Source organism: Alligator mississippiensis, chromosome 3 (genome assembly GCF_030867095.1).
Source record: "Alligator mississippiensis isolate rAllMis1 chromosome 3, rAllMis1, whole genome shotgun sequence".
Classification (NCBI taxonomy): Eukaryota; Metazoa; Chordata; order Crocodylia; family Alligatoridae; genus Alligator; species Alligator mississippiensis.
Window position 1 is genome coordinate 20,379,888 of NC_081826.1, and position 25,339 is coordinate 20,405,226.

Sequence of the window (25,339 nt, forward strand, 5' to 3'; positions counted from 1 at the left end):
TAGTGACAAATGGTGAAAACCACTGCAGCTCCTATCACAGCTGGTTCAAGTGTTTCACAACGTTCTTGTGAGTGGCAAAATGTAGGGAAAGGATGAACAAGTACAGACTGCTCCCCTACACTAGAACTGGCTAGAAGATCAGGGTTTTCCATTCAAATTCAAATTACTTTTTTGTGGATGTGTGAACCTGAGTTTCAGTCTGAAGATTTCTAAATAAACAAGACACTCCCAAAACCACACTGCTGGTCTCATTGCTCTTTCTGTCAGTTCCAGTGGTAGTAACACCAACTTCAGTGAATAAGAGCAAGTGCTCCTAGGGTCCCAGCCCCACCTGGGAGGTGCATCCTGTAGTCTCCATGGTTATGAGCAACCATAGCCCTGTGACAGGCCTTACTTAAGAACCCTGGCTGGATTTGGCAAAGGCTGATCAGACCCAACGTAATTTGAAACTAAACTCTTTGGGCTCCTATACATGTGCAGGGAGCCTGCTCCAACACACTGGAAACTCAATTAATCATGAATGATCGAGTCTGCTGGAGCACGGAAATTAACATGCTCCAGCAGACTCTAGCATCATGTGTATCAGCATTCCTGCACTGACAAAGTGCCCTGCTGCCATTTTAACTAGAGCTCATTTGATGAGCTTTTAGTTCAAAGTGCCCTGTCACCATTTTTCAGTGCAGGGACATTGATACATGTGATGCTCGGACACTTTTACTTAGCCCAGCTCACTAATTATGTGTCCGTCCCCCCACACAGAACATGCAAAAATGCCCTTCAGGTTTAAAAAATATGATAAAACTATAAACAAAAAATAAATAAAAACCTGTTTTACTGGGTTATTTCTGACTAGTTCTAATCTGCATCGCCCAATTGGTGGCTACAAGAAAGTTCAAGCAGTTTTTTTTTTTTTTTAAAGATAAAAGTTACCAAAAGCCGAACTCAACATGCCCCCATGAGGCACATGTAATGCAAGCTATCTTCAGCAACCCAAAGAAGCACATCACTGACTAGGATTCAGTTCCTAAATTCAAGCTGTTCAGTAAAAAACTGCTACGCCTATAAAGAACTGCAATGCCCAGTCACAAATCTACAAAGGACAATGACAGCAGTATTAAAAGGTGCTGCTGCAGTACTAGTATGGTAACAGCTATGTCTAGTTAACACCTACGCACGCACAGGAAATAACTTAAAAGTCCCTGAAGAGTGAGTTCAAAATATAGTAGTTACAAATTGACAGCCATATATTTTGAAGTGGGATGTGTTTACATAAAACAAAATGCCAAACACCAAATAGTGCTATTTACATATGTAGATTTTTAATCAGATTAGGTCATCACAATTAATCTTCACATATACCACTGAAAAGTATGCACGATTTTTTATCACTTGATAGTTTAGAAAAATATTACCTGCCTACATTATTACCAACAACAGGAAGGAAGGTCACAGTACCAAAACTATATTTGGAATTTAGAAGCTCTCCCCCAGCTCTTTATTCCATAATCAAGAGAACAGGCTTCTGAGAATACTCACGGGACAAGATGAGATACTTACTTCAGTCTATTTATAGAGGGAACATTCCTCCAAGAGGGATGAAGATTATCTAGATTTATCACTTGGCCTTTCTTGTGGGCAAAACCCAATCGACAGTACATGGACACAGCATTCTGAAGAAACAGAAGCATGAGAGAGATCAATTTAAACCAGTAGTCTCCAACTTTTTTAAAGTAGGAGATCACCTTTGGCATTGAAAAGCAATCCAAGATCTACTATGTGCCGTTGCCACACCCTGCCCAACAGATTTCATAGACATTAGGGCTGGAAGGGACCTTGGAAGATCAAGTCAAGCTCCCTGCCCGAAGGGCAGGAAGTCAGCTGGGGTCATAGAATCCCAGCAAGATAAGCATCCAATTTTTTCTTGAAGGTGTTCAATGCAAGTACTTGAACCACCTCCAACGGCTGGTTATTCCAGACCTTGGGGGCTTGCACAGTAAAGAAATTCTTCCTTATGTCCAGCCTGAAATGGTCTTGCAGTAGTTTATAACCGTTCGACCCTGTCATTCCTTGGGGTGCTCTGGTGAACAAACGTTCCCCCAGATACTGGTGGTCACCCCTGATAAACTTATAGGTGGCCATCAGATCACCTCCTGAGCCTGCGCTTTTCCCCATGGCTCTCATCCCGTCATCGTAAGGTGTTTTCCTGACCTCTGATCATGTACGTGGCTCTTCTCTGCACTCTCTCAAGCTTCTCCACATCCTTTTTGAACTGCGGTGCCCAAAACTGGAATTTAGAGTCTCTCAAGGCAGAGGGACAAAAAATTATTTGGGGGCATACCTCCCCACCTGGCTGGGGCTCCACTCAACTTACCCCTGCAGCACTGTTCCTCACTGTGAGGGCCTCAATCTAGCCCCCACACCTTCCCTCCCTCATGAACTGACCTGCTGCGCTAGGGCATGTGCGTGCATGCACGCGGGAACTCAGCCCCCACCCCTGCCTTGGATCAACTCCAAGAGACTCCGAGATCTACTACACGAGGCTCTGAGATCTACCAGTGGATCGAAATCCACTGCTTGATGACCATTGATTTAAACTATTACCTTTCTTAATAGAATTTCAACATTCATTTATGAAGCCGCATACAAAAGCAAAACAAAACAAAAACAACTGAAAGGTTTCACTTTGGGCAATGGAGTATTCAGACATACCTTTACCAGCGATAGGTCAATCTCTAGGACATTTGCAAGCTGAAAAACAAAGAACTGTTAATACTCATTTCCGAAACTCACTGCCCCTCTTTAAACAGGCTTTTTCTAGCTCAAGTTGCTAAATCAGAGAACACTGTACAAGTGGTTAAGGGAAAGAAAGAGCAATTCTGAAACCTCAGTCCAATATTCCCTTCTTGAAGTAACAGAATAATGTTCCATGCATCCCTTCAGCTACAGTCACTTACACTCAAAAGGCTACGTACAAAAAGAAATCCAATACGATTGTTCCAGCTATTTATTTTAAGCATTTCACAAGTCCAATACACAAGTTTAATTACAGAAGACCTTTATTCGTCAGTCTACAAAAAACAGCAACTCATCAGTAACTGAAGTTCTTGGAGATGTAATGCCTATATGCACACAGTCTCACTGGTGTGTGCATCTCATACTCTGCACTTCAACAGAAAAGTTTTACCCTTGCAGTGTCCATACAGTGCACTCTAACCCTCTTCTCGCATCCCCACAGTGAGGGGATTAAGGAGAGTGTATGCTATCTGCTCCTTAGTTCCCCCTCAGAGTTGTATATGCAGGAGTCTGAGAATGAAGGGGGAAAAGGTCAGGATTCAAATGTGTATAAAACTGCTACTAGGTAATTTCTTTTTCTTCTTTGAGTAATTGTGCACATCCACTTTGCCACTTGTAGGGGACTCCACAGCGGTGGCTCCGAGTCCCCCAGGCAACGAACGATTTGGAGGGACACTGTGCCAAGTGCAGCCATAGAGACTTATACATTGGCATCCTTTTTCAGGAAGGTATGAATAAAGCAACGGTGGCTTCCCATATCAGTCATGGCACCATAGCCTAGGCTCTGGAAGAATGCGTCCTTACTACTGATGGCAGATCCATCCTGGCAAATCTAGTAATACAACTTTGTACAGCCCAAGATCCATGTAGATAACCCCTGAACTGATGCTGTGCTGGGATCTCCCTGCTGCAGACAGATGGGTGAGGCGACTTCCTGAACAGTTTAGTTTTGTGAAGGTAACTGGCCAGTGCTCTCTTCATATCTAGTGAATGCAACAAAGCCACTTCATGGGAGGAGTGAGGTTCTGGGAAGAACATTTGCAGGCTAACCTGCTGTTCCAGGAGAAAGTCTGAGACAAATTCAGGCAGGCATCTGTGACGAGTTCTCAGAAATACTTTAATCTGGGTGAAAGGTAAGGAAGGTACATGTGGGGGTGGAAATCTGCCGTGAATGCCTGGATCTCACCCACTCACTTTGCTGATCTACGTGCTACCAGGAATGCCATTTTCACAGACGGGTGTAGAAGACAGCTCATTGCCGTTGGTTCAAACTACCCTGGATATCTTCAAAAAAAGCTTACCTTGCTGGGGTCATCTAACCACAACAGTCTTTCCTGCCCAAGCACAGAGGGGCAGGACCTGATGATCTTGAGAGGTCCCTTCCAGCCCCTAACATCAAGCTCTCCTCACAATGCAAGGAAGAGATTCAAGATCCACTGCAGGGATTGAGGGAGAGACCCTAGAAAGACCCTTGAGGAATCGGATGGCTTCTGGGTGGGAAAAATAAAGGCTCTCTCTCAACAAGGAGGGGGACAGAGACTGCTGATAGATGGACCTTAATTAAGCTAATGGACAGTGCTAATGGAAAGGTCTTTACTTTCTGGACTCAAAGTGTAATCTATTGTCTCTGGAATGGCAGACCTGCTAGGTTAGTATTTCTTGACTGGCATAATGATGGAAATGTGATCCATTTTGCAGGTATGCATACATGATCGAGTCCTTTCAACTACAAACAATCATCTCTGACCTGGGTGAAACATTCTTACTTTGATAATCATGCAGCACCCAAGCTGTAAAATGGAGGGAAAGAAGGTGCAGATGGAGAGCCTTCCCTCCTCCCTACATTCACAGGTCTGAAATCACCAAGGCTGCAAAGAAACATGGACGCTGTGCCCCCATGGAAATGTTTATGGGGGTACGAAAGTCAAGTGAACAGACATCATAGCCTTTTGTTGCACAAGTGCTTACATTTTACAGTGCCAAAAGGCAGTAATAATTTGTGCCACCTTTTTGCAGCTGATGTCTGTTCACTTTTCACAGGCGACTGCAGGCTGCCACTGGCAACTCTCAATCTCCCACTGCCCCAGGCATAAACTCGCTTGGCCTTAGGGTCCCAATCCTGGGTGAAAAGGACCCTGGATGCCCCACCCTGACATGGGGCATGTACTTGCTAGCAGGGAAGCCCTCAGTTGCAGATGCAGACCCACGTCAGGGCATGGAGGAATCCCCCAGCAGGGAGGGAAAAAAAAATGCACTGGCCCGAGTGTGCCTACCATGCTACCACTCCCAGGGTCATGGTCCACAAGCAAGCAGAGGGGGGAACCCCTGGGGGAGTTCCCTGTTTCACGCTTTACAGACTGTGCAAGGGGAATCATTCAACCACACACAGGTCTGCAAGTGCAGAGGCTTCCTCCTGGACCTGCACACCATGATGAGGGAATCATTCTCCTAGTACAGGTCTGCAAGAGCACAGTGCGGAGCTCCTCGATGAGCTCCCCCCTCTCCTTGCACACGGCTTCCAACTCAGGGGAGGAAGCCTGATAGGCACACTGGTGCACTTTTCTCACTATCACCCATAGGTTGGGGCTCTATGTCCAAGCAGAGGGGAGCTTCCCACTCCACACTTTAATACCCTGTTGAGGGATTTCCTCATGCCCCAACATGGCAGCATATCTGCAAGCAGGGGTTTCTCACTTGTAGACCTGCAACCCAAGTTGAGGCAGGGCACCTAGAGCCATTTTCTCCCAGGGTCAGGTCCCTGAAGCCCTGGAAGGGGCAAGGCACCAACCCTGGGGGACAAAAACCCCAGCACCATCTGTTAAAACATCCACAAAACAACATATCACAGCACAGCTGATCACGTTTCAAAGAGGACATCTGCTTCAAGCTCAAAAGGAATAGGAGATCAAGATACCAAAACTGGTCTTAGCCATACCACCAAAATAAGTATTAACACAGTCCAGTGCTGAATCACCTTGCAGAGGACTGATGGGACCAGAGGGGGGTAGGATTGGGGATGCATACGGAAGGCTCCTTAACCCCCAAATCATGAACACATCTAAGAGGAAACTAGGCTAAGCCTTCCCTTTAAGGGAATTTAAATCAGGCACACTCCATAGATCTTTTACAGACTAGATCAACAGCGTCAGGTGACCCAATTCTGTGAATATGGAGTACAGAGCTCTTGATATCCTCTTAATGACATAGGGGAGGTCACTCTGTTTAGACAAGTGCACTGCTGACAGGTGTACCTAGTGCTCTGTGCCAATCGAAGTCCAGGACACGATACGTGCCCACAAGTGAGAATGTGTATGTGTACAATTACTCATAGGAAAAATGCACTTTTTGGTCTCGGGTGCAGTTCAACTATATGAAGTAACCATGTAGATGCGACTCCCTTACAAAATCTGCTCCATGTTCTTTCATTGTCAGTGACAAAAATAAGAAAGTAATAATTGTTACGCATGTTCACAAAACAAAACTAATCTAGTTGCAAGAACAATTTGGCTCCCAAAAAAAAAAAAAAAAAAAAAAAAAGAGAAAGGTAACAATGCTTCCCCTCCCCACACCTTACTTCTCAGAGTGGAAAGCCACCTGTAAGTAGAGACAAAGTAATGAAGCAGACAATAGTCTACATATTAAATATACACCATACACCTAAATATCATTGCTGTGGTTTCTTTCATCCTGCTCCTAACGCTTAGTTTTACTATGGAAATTAATAGTTGTGTCACAATTATAGCTTAAGCCACTAGCAAATTTCAGAGACTACCAAAAAACATTTCAAGTCTCTTCTCAGACCTCTCGCCCAAATTAAGAAATACCTTCAACCATAGCAGAACTTAAAATATTGCACAAGCCTTCCCAGCAAAACTTCCCCATCCTCTGATGCACAAGCACCCAAGAATTACTTACCTCTGCCACATTGGTATGTTCATCTATTGAAACGAATATTTTGTACAGTAGAGTTTCAAAGTAATCACCTTGCACTCTGTTCATTACAAATCCTTCCAGTGGGGGGACTGAAAATAAAAGTTATTTTTAATACTATGGTTTTCACTGCTTAAAACCTTGATTAATTTTAAAAATCTTTCAAATAAACTTTGTTGCAGGCCATGCTATGTGATGATTTACAACTTTTCCCTCTGAGCTTAAATTAATTCATTTTCTTTAGTGCCTCTTTAAAGCTAAGCACTTCCCCGAAACTTCACACTTACAAATCTATAAATGATCTATGCAATACACAAGTTCATGATTTCCCCCAATAACTTATTTTCCCATGTATACATTATCCCTACATGAGCTAAAAATGTTTGTAAGACTTCCCCATATTATCTTGTACAGTCACTAACCCATCCACTTGTAAAAATAAGCCTCCCTAAATATCTATGAGATTGGTTTTGTAGTATGGCTATTAATAAATCATCTGGGCTTGGCAAAAAAAGGAAGACATGAATTCTAGAGCTGATGAGCCCTCACAGAAAATGTCTGACCAATAACTCTTTTATATCAAGGTTGTTCCTTGCTTACCTAAGCTCAGTTGGGACAGCAAGAGAGAGGCTTTCAAGTAACCAAGTCCCAATCCACTTAGAACTGTAAAAATTAAATCTTGACTTTTAACTCCAATGAAACCCGTAGGAGTTAAATCAGGTCCAGGGTGGAACTGATTTAAATCAAATCAATTTAAATCACTGGTCGGGAAGCCTCAGTTTAATCATTGTTTTCAACAAAAAGTGCCTTTTTGTTGTTTGATATCCTCTATTCATTTAACTTTTTGAAACTGCACTTTCAGAGAAGGGTAAAGGCTTGACTTTGTGTATACAAACTTGCAGAGAGACAACGGGGCTGATGGGAAGGTAATCAAGTCTTATCTCTCATCTCCATATACTGCTTTTAACAAAGATGTTATCACTGGAGACACAGATCCACAGTTTGAAAACTGAAACAAAGTATCCAGAGATGCTAAATGGGATCTTCTAGACTGAGTACTGAATCCCACTGGGTAGAGTGGGTTTTCTTTAATTTTTACTAATCTACAGAGGAGCCTCTGGGAACCCCATAAGATTGGGCCCCTAATATAGTCCATGGCCTGTTGTGACATATTTATAAAAAACTTTCCTAAAAAGGTTACATGAATATATTGTCTCAAGTAGTGTATAATTAGAAGTTATAATTCCTATTCCATAATGATATCTTTGAGCTTTAACGTATCTGAAATTAAAACCATCTTTACATAGGGTGATTTTTTTTTAAAGCATCTTAACAAAAAAAATATAAAAATACGATTAAATAAAAACTTCTGATAAAAAAAAAAATCCATTCTTTAATTTTTTTAAATCATTAACTTTTATCCACCCTGATCAGGTCTCCAAGTATCAGCCACACCCTGTTTGTGACATCACTTATCCGGTGGGCTAACCACATTCTGGGCTAACCAAGTTGTTCCAACATATAAGTGACTGCACTCTAGGCTCCAGACAAGAGACATGAATAAAAGTGTTACAAGCCTCAACTAGAAAAAAAAAAAAAACAAAAAAAAACAAAAAAAAAAAAACAAAACACGTTTTTGCCTGAGCTTCTAAACTTATTTACTGGAGACACAAAAACAATGACATCTGTTTAAATTATGCTTTAAACAATGGTTTCATGTCTATGTACATTTAAAGCAACTATGACTTTAGATATGTACAAACATAAATATAAGTTGAAAAGGGCTAATTTTAGCATGAGGAAATACATTTTTCAGACAGCTGTTATAGCCATATTACAAGAACAAGAGGTGCTTAAGTCAGTCATTTTCACGCAAACACAAGCAGCACCCAAGTCAAGGGAACATAAAGGTAACAAACTGATCTCCAAGAAAACATAAGAATGATTACTAAGATATATACTCACCAGCTATACAACTGTCATCAGATATTGGTACGTCAAGGTAAATAAATCCTTTGTTATACAAGCCTTTAGAAAGAAAAATCATGTCAGATTTACCCAGAGTAATAGTGACACTAGTAGAGGCAAGGGGGTTTCTTTTTTTTTTGGATAGTGTCTTTTATTACACCAACTGCATAGTTAGGGAGGAGATTTTAGATAAGCTTTCGAGCACAAGGTACCTTTCCCTCAGGTCATCTTCCACCCAAAAACCATTAAGAATCTTTTTATGCAGTTTGCCTAATATATATATTTTATTTTTATTGGACAAACCACGTAGAAAGATTCTTAAAATGGTTTTCGGGTGGAAGATGACAGGATAGGCATCTGGCTGGGGTCATCTGAACCCAGCATACTTTCCTGCCTATGCAGGGTTCAGGCTCGATGATCTTTTGAGGTCCCTTCCAACGCTAACATCTATGAATCCATGACCTGAGAGAAGGGCACCTTGTGCTGGAAAGCTCATCTCCCCCCAACTGTGCAGCTGAAGAGAGAAAAAAAATCCTTGCCTCTTCTGTACGTCCTAGACCATCTGGATCATGGTTACAATTTAACACCAACACTACCACTACTAGAGGCTACATTTTTTCATCATTCTCCCACTATACCTGGACCAGAATATCAAGTAAAATAGTACCCAGACATTACATTAAAAAAAAAAAAAACCCTCTAGATTTTGTACTTGCACTACAAAGAGAATGTAATTTAACCCAAAGGTCTACATTCACTTCAAAGACAACAGGAGCTGGGAAGTTAACAGGGTGTGAGGGGGTAATCAAACAGACGCAACTATGTTTACTGCAGGAAAAAAAAGGAGCATGTGTCTACATTGCACTATTAACCAAAACACTTACAAAAGTTAAAGGCTTCACACCCAGCACTGCCCACACAAAGAAATCTAATCCATAGTTCAAGGTACTTTAGACCTGGACTAGTTCAGCCAGCTGGAGATGCGGGGTAGAACTAGGTTATCTGCCCACTTTATAGCGAGTATACAGGCTAAAAATTATTCAAAAGCTGAGACTCCTCCAATGCCTTTCCCACAGGATGGGCAAGTTCTTCTGCAACTGACTGTAACAGAATCCTACAGCACCTTGGCACAAAGATGCACAAGTGTGCCCCAGATACAAATAGGCAAGCACAGAAACACAGGACATAAAATGGATAGGCCTTTGTAGTAGGAATGCTCACACCCAGGCTAACCTAACCTGCCTCAGATCCTGATATTATCATGCAGGTTAAGCGTGCAACATAGACGAAGCTAGAGTAGGAAGTTGAAGGACAAGAACCAGAGAAAACATGTTTCAGCATAATTTCCTAAGAGTCTTATCTGTTACCTCTGTGCAAACTATATTCTGACCTAATAAAACACAAACCTTGATGATCCAGTATATTTTGTGTCTGACTCATGGTTTCTCTGACCTTAGACCAGACAGCTCATCTATTTCAAATGCCGCATAGCAAAGAAGAAAACTTCAGCATGCAATTTTAAAGGAATTATTTAACTGCTTAGTCTCGAGTCAAAGGGTTTTATTAAGCCAAGGATATGGCCTCACAGGAGGGCAATGCCCTTCAATCATTTTAATACTTTTTGGCATTAAAGTTATAATAAACAGTAACATTTTTTCACCAGTGAGGTGCCAAGCCAACAGCCTGCCAAGCATACAAGCTTGTTCCCACAGTTTTACATTGCAGGAGTTTGAGTTGCAGCTGCACATATTTTAGTAATATGGGTTTAACAACCGACTTCAGACTGGACTCATTGTTTATGTATGTTAGGAACTGCACTGCCTTCTAAAAATGAGATACACACAGTACACTATGGGCAATATACTACCAAGCCTGCACAGCATAGGCAGCAACACGTACCCAGACAGGCTGTTAAGCACATGTAGTCCAAGAGAGCCTGTTGTCACAGGCCAGGATGACACATGGCAAGCTGACAGCCCACTGTGGGGTGCTTTTTACTGCTGCTTTCTTCAGATGCAGTGTTCAGAGCTGGTGCAGTCTCTCATTGCTATGCATGACAGTACACACGCACATCAGATTTTGGGCCAACCACCCCCTTTTCCCACAAATTTCCATCCCACTTGTGATCCACTGCATTAACTGTCCACATCTTTTTTCTTCCCTTGGGTCAAACAAGATCCCCATGCAAACCAAGACTAGACACATTGCTTTTGCATAGTGAGCTTGCACCTATCTCTCCCCTCAGACACATTTAGCCTGTAACTCTATATTCATGAAGAGTCAACATTAAGGGTGCACCAATAAAGATTTTCTTGGCCAATACCGAAAGCCAATTATTAATGAGTCATATCAGCCAATACTGATGTGATAACGGATTTACAGGAATGCAGCTGGGCAGCGTGGAGGTCAGCATCCTGCAGGTAAGTCTGTGGGGGTGGCAGATTGGTGAGGGAGGGAGTGGGGCAGGAGGCACTGCCCAGTCAGGGGGGTGAATGGGACCCGGGGCCAGGGTAGGGAGCAGGAAAGATCACCCTGGTGGATCAGCATCTTGGTGCTTAAAAATGGTGGCAGGGGCACTTAAACTAAAGCTCAGCGAACGAACTTTAGTTCAAGTGCCGCCGCAGCCACCATTTTTAAACACAGGGACGCTTTTAACCAAAGCAGAGCCTAACGGGGCTAGGCCTTCCCCAGGGGGTTCATGCAGCAGCAGGGAGCCACTCCCCCCACGCCCCCTGGATAAGCCACCCACAGCTCCATCCCACTCCCCACCCTGACCCTGGGTCCCATTCATCAGCCTGGCTGGGCAGTGCCACCAGCCCCTGCCCCACTCCCTCCCCAATCTGTGTGCCCTTCCCTCCACAGACTTACCTGCGGGGAGCCGATCTCCACGCTGCCCAGCTGCATTCCTGGCCACGTGCATGCATGCAGCCGCACACATGCACACAGTATCCGGGGGCCCGGCCAGAATTAACCGTATTTAAATCGGTGAACATTACTGTCTACACTGGCCAAAAAAAGCCAATAAAGTAAGTTTCCCTTTTATTGGTACCAAACCGATATGCAACCAATATATCAGTGCACCTCTAGTCAACGTCAAGTAAGTTCGGTTAGTTTTAAGCGCTCCGTGATGGAGGGCCTAAAATTACTCTCACTCCTCCTAGAGCTTTTGTTCTATTCAATTTAGTAAATGCTGAATATCTTCCTACATTTATTTGATGCACATTGATGTCAGCCTGCTTCACATGCAAACTGGTTTACCACCTGCACCAATTTCATCAATATTTTAGTTCTAATCTTAACAGAAGAGTTTGTTAGTCATCTTGTCCTCATGGCAGCAGAGGGGAGCACATCTCAAAGTCTTCCTGGCTAAGACCTACCCACCTGTGAGTTTTACTGATATCAGTATCTGCAGGAGCACTCAACTGTACCATTTCAATAGCAAAGAGTGATAGTTAATCAGAAATATACGTTGCTAAGGGGATCAACAATATTCTTTCCATCTATTGTTTATAAACCTAATTATAAAACAGCTGTCTATAATTAAAACGCATCTTCCCATGCTTAACCTGCTTTATTTCCTATTCTTTTCCCCATCTTTTATGCATATATAATGCTCTAACACTCTGCATTCCTTTTACTCTAGCTTTGAGATACTGAGAGGAAAACCCAAGGACTAGTATATTCTACACCAAGCATAATGCATATATAAATACTTACTGTGAACTATATTGTAGTCTAGCAAACCAGCAAGCTGAGGCCCTGAGTCAATGATCTTATCAATAGCAGACTTCTCAGTTGTAGTACATATCTATGTAAAAGAAGAGAAAATGAAATTCAAGTATCTGCCTGGGCTTTCACATGCAGTCACTCCACGTCTTTTCCAGCTTTAAGTTGGTGAATAATAATATGCAACTTTTTCCAAAAAAGAAAGCCATGGGATGTTTCTTAAGAAATGCGCAAAAACCCTAAAAAAAAAGTATAAAGAAAGCCACTGATTTTTTAGCATACTTTTTCTAATTCTTGGTGGTGTATAAGCTATCCCATCACAAAATTAGGCATATACAATTCTAGAAACAGTACTTAGCTCACTGAATACCAATAATTCAACAAATAAAGTTTGTGTTAAAATAAGTGTTGTTTATGAATGCTTGGTAACACCCATCCAGGTGCAGTAATTCAAAAACATAGGTCAAATGTAGAAGATATAGATTATTTTAGGGTCATGGAAATATAAATCAGAACCCAACATGCTCTAGACACTGTTCAAATAAAACTGAGCTCCCAATCTATAATATTTCCCTGTACTCTTAATGCTTATGAGGGTTAAATCAATTTAGCACACAAATGGTATTAAGGTTACCTTAATGTCATCTTCTGTGATGTAACCAGCTTGCACCACCCACCAAGCCTCTATAGCAATCTCCACTGGCTTTACTGGTAGCAGATCACGAGCAGTTTTCCTTCTGAAAAATTTCTGCAGTGGTACAGTCCATTTGAGATTGTACACATTAACATCTCTAGTAGTAACCAGAAGCAAATACTAGTTCCTTTTATACTATAAAAACCTTATGTCTATGAAAGCTTATTCTCCAAGTATTTCATACTCAAGCATTACCCAATGCCATATACTAAATTTTTACCCATACTCTCATAAAAATCACTGAATGCACATAGTAACATAATCTTTAATACACACAGAGCATTCTCTTCCCTCCTCCCTCAAAATAAGATCAAAACAGAAAAATAAAAAGCAACAGTTACTGTTAAAACCTTGATGAAAATCTAAAGTTTCAATAAACAAATTTCTACTTAACCATGTCAACATTAAGTTCAGGCTTAAACCACTGAGATTGGATTAGTGTTCTATTATTTTCTCTACATGGCAAGAGATTAAAAAACAACTGAATAGTATACATTAAATAAATGTTTTTGTAAGAAAAAGTTTTAAAAATTATTAGGCAACGCACTTTAAAAAAGGTGGCCCATTAATTTCAATATGGAACGTCTATATTGTATTCTCAATAGTCTATGTTGTATTCTCAAGGATGCTCTGAAGCAACTATAAACTTCAGTTCATGAAAGAGCAGCTAGAGGGTACTGTTGTATTACTTTTATTCTTCTTGCTCTATACCCATAAACTTTCTGATCCATTCAATCTACACTAAATCTCAGGATCTGGGGGAATGTTTGTTTACCAGAGCACCTCAAGGGATGACAAGGTCGAATGGTTATAAACTACTGCAAGACCGTTTCAGGCTGGACATAAGGAAGAACTTCTTTACTGTCCAAGCCCCCAAGGTCTGGAATAGCCTGCCATCGGAGGTGGTTCAAGCACCTACTCCGAACGCCTTCAAGAGAAATTTGGATGTTTATCTTGCTGAGATCCTATGACCCCAGCTGACTTCCTGTCCCTGGGGCAGGAGGCTGGACTCGATGATCTTCCGAGCTCCCTTCCAGCCCTAACGTCTATGAAATCTTTATACTTTTATATACCAGATTTTGGTCAAAGTGGCTATGCTAACCCAGTGAGTAAGCACCAATGGATTACTTACTACAGTCTCAAAAAAGAAACTATTGTTGCAACCTCAGCTCCAAAAAAATGTATCTAATCAAGTAATCATGTAGCTATCAATCACAAGTTTTTCACCAAGACCTCCTGGATACTAGAGATCATGGACTAAATATAGACATTGGATTTTTGACACATTATAATCTGCCTGGCAACTGACCCCCCAGCCCAGCCCCTGGCTTCTTTACTTTTCATTCCATCCAGGAAGAGCACATACCAGTTGCTGAAACTTCCTTAGCCTGAGGAAGGGTTTTTGAACCCAAAAGCTTGCTTAATAACTATTCTCCAACTATTTGGGTTGGTCTAATAAAAGATATCAAATTCACCCAAGGAACCTTGTCACCAAGACTACACACATAAAAAGTCTGACCCACAGTACAAGTCTTAAAATGCCAATAGAATTAATGTTAACTACTTGATTATAACTTAATGAGGGAAGTTCAATTATACTAGTATTTATCTGACATAATTCACAGAAGCCAATGGAATTAGTCCAGATTTATAAGAGTCTGAAAAGAGTTCAGCTCTTCTCTTAGTAACTGGATAGAAAGCTTTTGCCAAATTGTAGCACTGAACAGTAGTCTCACTGAATAGTAGTAATTATAAAAGTAGGGCATAAAGAAGGAGAAATTATTTTTGTATTGCTTTTTCTTTCAACTACAATCGAAGCATATTTTATCTTAATAGGTTCAAAAGAAACAGAGTGTTAAATCATTAAAATACTGCATTACATCTGATTAACCAGATTTTTAGACTAGAGGCCTTCTCATCCCAGTCTTAAAACCCTCATCTAAAACAGCTTTTTAAAAAGTCAAGATCAGGAATGAAGAAGCAGGAATACAGGGAAGAGGAAGTCGAGACAAACTTACTTTTGATGACCTACATTGGTTCATTAGATCAATGTACTGGTTTCTTCCTATGCCAAGTAGCCTTAGACCTGAAAAGTAAATATTGTTTGAGTTCCCTTTAGAAAAGTGCAAGCTGAAGATGCGAGAGCCTACTCTTTTAACTTTTAGTAGTTCTGAGTCTCTCAGGATTGTTTTCAATAGTTTATTTTTTCTAATTAGGGAGAATATTAAGTGGCAAATGGAGCTCTTATTGATTTTAATAAGACCCATGTCTGTCCAAAAGCAGAACTTGATTCCAGTCATTTCCTCTGCATGGATTAAGTAAGCATTTAAGTTAGCATTTCATAAAATAAACACAGAGGCCGTGTCCAGATGAGCACAGACGTGTGGTATGTGGCACCGCAGACCCATCTGCAGCACGACACACTGTACATGCAGGTGTTTTCCACACTGTTACTTTGCAGCATGGTGGGTCAAAAAAACCCAGGCTGAAAAAAAAGCAGAGCGGCACACATGGCGGTAGTGCACGACACCTAAAACCAGAGCCTGGCCAGCCAGACTTCCTGCCATAGCTACAACCCAGGGAGGCTCCCATGTAAGGCTGCTGGGGCCAGAATAGTTGCTGGCCCCCCACCTCCCCAACCCCACCAGGGTAACCTGCCACACGCCAGAGCACCTATGGCACAGCTGCTACTTGTCCCCTGTGCTCATCTGGACACGCCCAGAGGTGCCAAAAAAAAAAAAAAGGTCCCCAAGCAATTCTATCAGGCTTTACAGTCAACTGACAGCAATAAACTATGCCAGTACTAAACACTAGTCATGTGTTTCTTTTTAAGAAAAGCTAGAAGTCTGGACATTAAGAAAACACAACCACAAAAGTTCATTTTATCTGACCACAATCAATCCAGCAATTCTTACACGTGAGATAGCACCAATATATTCAGGACGGCCACTTGCACAGAAGGGTTGCAACACTAGGTATCCTTGTACTAGATACTTTCCAAGCATCTCTTGCTCTCCTTGTAAACCACAGTAGTTACTACTCCTTGCTAAAACCTAATAGCCAAGCACATTCTATTTATTCAGCAATACAATTAGAAATAACTTCCTGATTTTGGTTGGACATAGGGTTGGAACATTTTACATTAATTCCTTGGATCGCATTTTCCAGAAATTCTATTCAAACCACAGAAATGCCCCAACATTTGGAAGCCAAGTCTCCTATATGAGATGCAAAGAAAACTTGTTAAAGAGCAACGAAAAGGCACTTTCATAAAAATAAGGCACAGAACCACAGGGTCAGGATGAACCTCACAGGTCATCCAGTACAACCCCCAGCTGGGAAGTCAGGCTTTGAACCTGTAATTTCTCCACTGCCAGGTCAACGTACTACCACTTGGGCTATTCTCCTGCACCCAAATACAAGTACAAGTACAAAACAGAATCAAACACAAAAATCGGTTGTTCAGTGTTAATGTTTTGTACAAAACCTCCATAAGGAAACATTACATATAATTAGCTACTTTTACAGAGTCATTGAACTAAAACTGTTTCTAAAGTAATCCATAGATTTTTTGGGTCCAAAACTCTAGAATATCCTCTTTTGTACTTCAACATGACAATGCTCCTTCCATGAAGGAACTGAAAAGCAGCTTTTCTTTAACCCAATGTGATATATGAGCAGTTTGGCAGGTAGCTGGTGTTATCCATTGACCCCTCAACGCCATGTCACGCTGAAGAGGAAACGTATACAGAAACAACTGGGAAGATGGGTAACGAAAGAAACGGTCTTGCACTTTTGTGTGTGTGTGTAAAAATTAGACTTAGCAGAACCTCCAAAACATATATCATATCATACATCTTGTAGGCTGAGATTTCACTTCCTCATCCCCTTCTGGCTGACTTTCACCTTTCAGTGCACTCTCTTTACCCAACAGCATTCTTTTAACCTACAAGCTATAATCATAATTTCAGAATTAATCTGGGTTCTTGGGTATTGCCTCAACACCCTGCTCCTACTCGCACACAAAATTCTCTCTCCTGAGATCAGTGGTGCTTTTCACCTAGGCTAGCTAGCATGTCTGGGAGTGTGGTTAGAGCCTGAATTCCACCTTTTACCTATTATCTTGTCTAATGCTAGAGTGAGGACATAACTTTACTTCAAAAGGACTATTCAGCTATAAAGAGGCTGTAGTCTTCAAACAGATAATCTGCAGATACTGCACTTTAATTCCCTAAAAGTAAGAATACATCAGGTAATACTCACAGTCAGCAGCAGTAAAGTTGGGTAATGAATCATAGCTTTTTTCACTGTTCATTATATCCTTTAAAAACAGTAAGAAAAAAAATCTCACTTGAGGTAGGCAAGCTAGTGTGTGCATCTTTCCAACCCAAATCAAAAGGTAAGAATTAGCCATTGGGGGAAGGACAGGGAAATGCAGCCTGACAAATCTGTTTGCTCTTCTGAAAGTTCTAAGTTCTTATTTGTACATGAAGCCAAAAATTACACACTATTTCATGGTCAGATTTCAGACTTCTGTTGTAAAAGTCCCAGAAAAACCTGACAAGCAAATTACTAAAGGTCTAATTCTAATTGTTTATGAATTTTCAGTTTCAAAAATATGGGATTTTTCATTCCAGCTTGGGACAAAAAAAAAAAAAAAAAAAGGGGGGGGGGGGGGGCTTCAGAAGAAAACTGTTTCCCCAACAGGTCTGTTTTTACAAGGTTATTTGGAGGTTAGACAACACAGGTGCCAACACAGCCCTGAAGAAACTTTCCTTTATGCTACTCATGAGCAGAAGCTGCAAACCATATTGATCACAAGACTCTTGTAAGAAACAGAGGTGCACCAATACATCAGTATATCAGCACGAATACAAAGAAAACTGATAGGGGTACACCGATACAGATTTTTTTGGCCAATACCAAGGGCTGATTTTCAAGGAGCCATATCAGCCAATACTGATCAAATTCCAATATGCATCTGGGCAGCTTGGAGATCAGCGTCAGACTGGTAAGTCTTGTGAGGGAAGTGTGGGGGAGGGGGCAGACTGAGGCCCCTGCAGTGAGGGAGGGAGTGGGGCCGGGGGAGGCACTGCTCAGCTGGGGCAGGGTGTGGGACAGAGCTGTGAGCAGCTGGGGGGGGTTGGGAACAGAAGGACGACGACACACGACACTCCAGCCCTGCGAATACCCTGGGAGGCATGTACTCTCAGATCTGTGTGGGGCCAGCTGCCACTGCAGGCTGGGACCGGGGCTGTGCCAGGCTCTTCCAGGCAGGGGGGATGGACTGGGGCTGAGCTTGGAACAGGCAGTGGTGGTGATACTGGGAAGGTGGACTGGGGGGGGAGGAGGGGGCTGTAGCCACCCCAAAACTCACCATACCCCCCCACCCCCCAGGGCTGCCATGACCCACTCTGAGCGCAGCCTGGCCCAGCCCCACCCCAGGAAGAGCCCAGAGCAGCCCTGGCCCCAGCCCAGTGGCAGCCTGCACCGTACCAAGTGCAGATCCAGGGCATACACCCCGCCCATACCCTCCTGGGGGGCATGCGGTGGCAGGAGCTGCCCCCTCCACCTCCCTGACAAGCCACTCACGGCTGCATCTCATGCTCCACCACAGCTGAGCAGCACTGGCCCCACTCCCTCCCTCATCACGGGGGGCCTCGATCTCACCCCCCCCCACCCTCTCCCTCCCTCCACAACAGGCTTAACAGTCACATACTGCTCTCCAAGCCACTGGGCTGTGCTCCTGTCCACGTACATGCTACGGCTGTGCACATGCACAGGCTGTTCATCGGCCATCAGGCAAAAAAAAAAAAAAAAAAAAAAAGCCAATTTCAGATGCTGTCAATTTTCCCTACGTCAGTGCTGATTCGATAAGAGATTGATGTATCGGTTGTAATCCTCTAAAAATTGACATCATCAACAATTGGCTTTTTTGGCTGATGTAGGCAATAATGTTACCGATAAATGCCACATGCATGCATGCAGACCAGTAGCTTGCAGAGCAGCGTCCAGCCAGTAAATTCGTGATGGGCACATGCAGACAGAAGCCCCCACGGCGAGGAAGAGAGAGCGTGGCTGGGGCAGGGGCATAGCCGGAGCAGGGCGCAGGATGGAGCTGACTTGTCAGGGGGCCAGAGGGGAAGGGACAGTTCTTGCCGCTGTGCACCCCACAGGGAAGGCATGGGGGGAGCACATGTCCCCTGGACTGGGGCAAGGACAGGCTGCCACTGCGCACTGCACCAGCTTCTTCCTGGCTCTCTGGACTAGCTGCAGCTCCTGCGCCCCACCTGCCCCTACCCCACTCCCTCCCTCACTGTGAGTGCCTTGATCTAGCCCCCGCCCCCCCTTCCCCTCAACAGACTTACCAGCAGAACACTGTTTTCCAAGCTTGCGTCCAGTTTTGGGCGTCCAGTTTTGGGCTCCACAATTCAAAAAGGATGTGGAGAAGCTTGAGAGAGTCCAGAGAAGAGCCACGCGCATGATCAGAGGTCAGGGAAGCAGACCCTACGATGACAGGCTGGGGCTCTTTAGCCTGGAAAAGCGCAGGCTCAAGGGTGATCTGATGGCCACCTACAAGTTTATCAGGGGTGACCACCAGTATCTGGGCGAACATTTGTTCACCAGAGCGCCCCAAGGGATGACGACTAGGTCGAATGGTCATAAACTACTACAAGACCATTTCAGCCTGGACATAAGGAAGAATTTCTTTACTGTCCGAGCCCCCAAGGTCTGGAACAGCCTGCCACCGGAGGTGGTTCAAGCGCCTACATTGATCACCTTCAAGAGCAAACTGGATGCTTATCTTGCTGGGATCCTATGACCCCAGCTGACTTCCTGCCCTTTGGGCAGGGGGCTGGACTCGATGATCTTCCGAAGTCCCTTCCTGCCCTAATGTCTATGAAATCTATGAAAAGCTGCCAGGCCGCATATCAGCAATCGGTTTGGTATCCACAATACGCTGGTTAATAATCGCTCACTGGTATCAGCCCAAATCTTTACCAGTGCATCTCTACTAAAAGCTTTGTTTTAACTATGTCCCCAGACTCACCTCCATTATTCCCGTGTAATAAGAAAACGGTGTTATCCTCAGACCTTTCACCATGATGTCAGACAAATGATAAGGATACAACATGAGATGATCTCTACTGTATTTTAAGAGGTCTTCATAGTACTTGCGTTCATCTTTCTTTACATGCTTAACTGAAAAAAAAGAAAAGATACATATTAATATTCTGTCACCTTGTTGTCTCAAATGGTATTACATTAACTGAAGAGGTGCTAAGCAACCACAACCCTCATTAACTTCTGTAAGAACCATGGCTGCCCAGAACTTCTCAAGATCAGGCTGAAATTGGAGATTGTTATATGAATTTAATAATTAACCCTACCATGAGCAAAATTTCAAAAGAAAATGCTGAGCACCCAAGTATAATAATTTAAAGTCAACTAAAATATAACAATAAAGATTATACTGTAAAAAACAATTCTGTTTACTCTGCAAGGATAAAATTAGCCCACAGTTCATTTTCCTAGAGATCCAATTTCAGCAGAAAGCACGCTACTCTACTGCAAACAAACCCCAGAGAGGATAAAATAAACTAGGTAAATGTAGATGCCAGCAAAACATCTTTCCAGCTGTGGAAGTTTTGCCCATTAAAAAAGGAGGAAGTGAATGAAGCAAGCACAAAGCCAATGGGAATTCTAAAACAGCATGGACCAAATAGCCCAGAAATGATCGTTCAAGGGGTTTGGAAGCAAGGAATTCTCTTTCCTGTGCATCTCTGGGCTTTTTCTAGTGGGAGGCAGCCTTTTAGGGCCATGCTGTTACTTAACTCTTCCATTAAAACTCCAATACAAGGTTGGTTCTTACAGGGCAGCAGTTTTCAGTGACATACTTTTAGAAGCTATTAAAGATCACAAGATGTACGGAAAGACGTACAGAGTAGAATGAGTATCTATTTAAAGTTGTTACACTATCATACTCACCTAAATTATTTCGGAATCGTAGCTGATTGCGAATACTATAGAGTACAACCTGCTTTTCGTATTCCTTCTGAGAGTTTCCAAGACCCTAGGAAATACAAGTCCTTTTAGTCAAGCCACTGGTACCAGAGATATACACTAAAAATGTAACTTACTGCATTCTTAGCTGTTACAAAAATACGCCTACTCTTAACCAATCCAGCTGAATTCATGTTGAATATTTTAAGTTGTGCTTTTATAGATGTTCTTTCCCCACCATCCTCATCAAAAAGGAATATCAGATCCCAGAAACAGTTTGATGGCCCACATTTTGTATGACTAAGCACCCTGGGAAGCACTAACCACTTCAGTAGAATGTATTCAGCATCTTTAATGTCAGCATCTTGGGCTTACCTTAGTCAAACCTGTGAAATTTTGTGTAAGAGCAGGTTAGCCAGGTTTCAGGAAACTAAAGCAACTTTGAATGTGGACATTCTTTACATTGATGTCAAGTAAGAAGGTTCCCCAAGAAGTATGGAGGTCAAAAGAATCAATTTCTACAAACGTTAAGACTTTCATTTGTTCAATAATAAATTACGGTCCCAATTTATTTGAAACTACATGTCTGGATCTGCACAACCTTTATACCAACAACACCATATAGACAGAGGACTCCACCCACACACAGAACTGATTGCAAAATTAGAGCCCAAGTTCGTCACGCTTCCAACAACAAACCAAATCTGAAACGGATGCAACACTGCTTTCCCCATTTTCTACCAGTCTTTACAAATTTACCAGTGGTGCATCATCAGTAGACTTGCTTCCACACCAAGCAACAGCAGAGTAAAATTAGCAGAGCTCTGGCCAATGTTTCTGTCAAGAATTATGTCCGTTCCATATTGCTAAGAGAATGCTGGGAAAGCCAATGAAGAGCAGCAGAACAACTATGGTTATTTGAAATAAAGGAAGACAACAAAACAAAAACAAACTAGACAACGGGGCACCAACTATGGGTTAGAAAAAGATGCTGTAAGAAACAGAGACCCCCTGCCACGTATTAGACATGCATTAACCAGACTGATGCATCTTTCTGTACAGCATGAATGAATGATGAAACTAAACTCCCAGCAGCAACTAGGGGCAAATCCTGGCATTCTTCCCAGCAGCAGACCTGAGATTCTCAGCAGGCTGTCACATTTACTTGCTGACATCCCCTACCCCCTCTTCCCACACACATACTTTTGTACATACTTCTGGATAAAGATGCCTAGCAGATTCTTCCAAATCTTATCACAGTATCAGACCACCTCACAATCACTACTATATTTTATTCTCATACTAGCCCTGTAATATACTGAACTGTTATCCATTTACAAATGAATTGAAGCAGAGGATAGAGTAAGACTTGCCTCATGTCACAGAGCTGTGGCAAACCCAAAAAATGAACACAGGTCTTTTATGACCCCAAGACAAAGATAAAAAAGAAGTATGGTCTTGTGGTTATTGTCAATGGGTTTATTTACACGCTCTTATTTAGTTTTAATTTCTTCAATTGACAATACTCCTGTGAGATTTTTCAAGATACTACTTATTCCTTTGTTTTGCCTCCTATGTCTTATCTTATTGCAAAAGTCATTGAGAAATCTGAACTTACGAAAATTCTAGGAAGTGGTTAGAAAACAGTAACGATTAAAAGTGGTCGAACAAGTTATATTAAACTGTTCTAAATTTTGCTGTATTATTTTCAATAAATGTTTGAAAAATGCTTCAAATGCAAGTTGTAAAACCAGTTCTGTATAGCTGACTTTTTAAAAGCTTTGATTTGCTGCCCCCACCCCCTGCAAAACAACAATTTGTTGCAACCTGAACTTAACCAATTCCAGTAAATAATCTGATTTTTGCTACAGGATGCCCAAGGCAGTTACAGGATTGGAAGGGACCTTAAGCACCATTTGTTCTAGTGGTGCTCACACTCCTCTCCCTGCAGGCCAGACAGGCAGCGCCCCATCCACCTGCAGGCCAGATCCCATGGGTGGTCCCGAGGGCATGGCCTGACCTGGATCCAGATGCAGGGGAGAGCGTGGCCTAGCTGGGGTTTGGCAATTTGGCAGGGTAGATGGTGGCCGTATCAATTACTACTACTACTCCCCTGCCAAGTTTCCCGCCCCATGGGGAGCACCACAGGCTGGATGTGATGTCTCCACAGGCTACATCTGGCCCCCGGGCTGGAGTTTGAGCAACCTGGTTTCTTCCAACTCCTTTCATAGATGCAGGATGCATTCATTGCTCCTAACCAATCCCCGACAGATCCCGATCCAGCCTCTTCTTGGAAACTTCCACTGAAGGAGATTACTTGACTTCCTTAGACAGCTTGTTTTGAAAGTAAAGACATTTTTTTCTGTTTAGACCACTGGAAGAGAAGTTCATTGCAGTGCAGTCTCCAGGTCTTCACAGGCATCCAAAGAGCAGAGAAAGTCCCGGCTGCCATCTTTTCACAGACAGCAAACTTTGAAACTTCCTAATGTTCAAAGACAGACCAACTCAAATAGCTGGAAAAATTCTTCTTAGCAAACTTTCGGGTTTAAATACCCTTTGTCAGGCTGAGGAAGCACATGCAGGTGGTGCACGCTCTTCCTGGATGGAAGAATAGTAAAGAAGCCAGAGGCGCTCCAGCTGGTCCTCAGAAAAGCCTGTCAAACGCGTTTTTATCCGCAGTCAGGATTTAAATACCAGCCAATTCACACTAAACCAGTTTCATCCAGATGGAGGTTCCCGCACTCTTTTGCTGGTACAGCTACTCCTCACTTAATGTCGTAGCGACGTCCTTGAAAAACGCGACATTAAGCAAAACAATGTTAAGCGAACCCAATCGCATCACTAGCAGGCGACGGCCAAACCACATAATAGCCGAACATCGCGCAACGTTAAGCGAACGCGTCCTCTAAAATAGATCAGCGACGTAACAACGAAACGAGACGAGACGTGAAGCGACAGGTCCCGTACGTGCGGTCCCACGCACGCGCCGCAGGAACGGGAGACATACACACCGGCTCTCTGAGCCTCAAGTCAAGGAATTCGGACCTGATGCCGCTCGTTCCTCTTGCGAGACCCTTCCCCTGCTCCTGCCCCAAAACCGACGCCACTCGCATCTCTCGCCGCACCCTTCCCCCTTCTCCCGCAGCAAAGGATTTATATTTCCAGCCCCAACTTGGACAGGAGGCAAAACTGCTCGGACCAAAGGAGCTGGGGGAACACCTGGCGCTCTACAATTTCGTCCCCGTGACCCGCCCGCCGGGGGCAGTCTGGGCACCTGAAGCTGAGGGTCTCCAGGCGCTGAGGGGGGGCAGCCCCACGGCGGGGAGGTTTGGGGCCCAGGCCCCCGAGGCATCCCCGCGCCCCAGGCCTGGGGGGCAGTGCGGGCGGGCCCCTGGGCAGCGGTACCTGCTTGACGCTGGCGGGCAGGCGGCCCCACGGGTAGTTGTGGCGGATGTGGAACTCCACGTCGATGTTCATGGCGGGGCCGGGCCGGGCCGGGCCGGACTGGACCGGACCGGGCCGGGCGCTCCTCGCAGCCCGCCGCGGGGGGCGCTCCAGCCACGCCGCCTCCCCGCTCCGCCCCTCCGGACCCCGCTTCCGCGTCACGCCCACCGGAAGCACCGCAGCTTCCCTCACGTCACTTCCGGCGCTCGGCCCTCCCTTCCTTTCGTGAACATGGGGGCGCGGCTGCACCTGCGCAGTGTCGGGAGCAAACGTTCCAAGCCACGCCCGCTGTGGCGTCACTGGCTGCCCGCGACACGTGGCCGCTGTGCCCTTCTCAGCGGGCTCTGCACCCGGCACTATTCGGCTACTGGGGCAGGGGGCAGCACAGCTGTGCACATCCAGATGTGAGTCCCAGCTGTGCGGGGCTTGGGGACGTACTGACAGCCCTGCCAAGTGTCCCCTGGCTCCAGCAGGGGAGTGTGTGGCTGGGCGGGGAGGGGGAGCAGCAGCCCCCGTCTCTGTCCTGTCCTAAATCAGGTCACTTCCAGTAAAACAGACACCTGCCTGATCCGGGTACCAGGTTTTCCAGTCGTTGAATGTGGTATTGACACTGCTGTTGAGACTTGCTGCCATCTTTCCCCTCGGCAGAATTTTTCTCAGCATTGTTATCTGTTTAAACTGTTCTCCGGGTATTAGAATTAAGGACAGGAGCGGTTTCATTTCAACTGCAATAGGTGACTGCTAATACTGACCTACGAAGCTGCTGTCTGAAGCGTAACA

General features: G+C 43.8%; 1 protein-coding gene across 2 annotated transcripts in view; it reads right to left on the reverse strand.

Moving 5' to 3' along the window:
- The window catches only part of FAM91A1 (family with sequence similarity 91 member A1), a 54,286-nt gene extending 29,568 nt beyond the window's left edge, over positions 1-24,718 (reverse strand). Inside the window, exons 1-11 of one of the 2 annotated variants that reach the window (XM_006274411.4) lie at positions 24,521-24,717; positions 21,101-21,185; positions 20,163-20,314; positions 17,375-17,432; positions 15,130-15,197; positions 13,052-13,165; positions 12,409-12,499; positions 8,689-8,751; positions 6,709-6,815; positions 2,710-2,748; positions 1,558-1,670 (exon numbers count right to left, since the gene is read on the reverse strand). In XM_006274411.4, coding sequence (XP_006274473.1) covers positions 1,558-1,670; positions 2,710-2,748; positions 6,709-6,815; positions 8,689-8,751; positions 12,409-12,499; positions 13,052-13,165; positions 15,130-15,197; positions 17,375-17,432; positions 20,163-20,314; positions 21,101-21,185; positions 24,521-24,592 — 962 coding nt within the window. In that variant the 5' untranslated portion in view covers positions 24,593-24,717. Of the gene's footprint in view, positions 1-1,557; positions 1,671-2,709; positions 2,749-6,708; positions 6,816-8,688; positions 8,752-12,408; positions 12,500-13,051; positions 13,166-15,129; positions 15,198-17,374; positions 17,433-20,162; positions 20,315-21,100; positions 21,186-24,520 lie in introns of both variants that reach the window. The other variant, XM_019495763.2, reaches the window with a different exon arrangement.
- Positions 24,719-25,339: the final 621 nt, after the last annotated feature.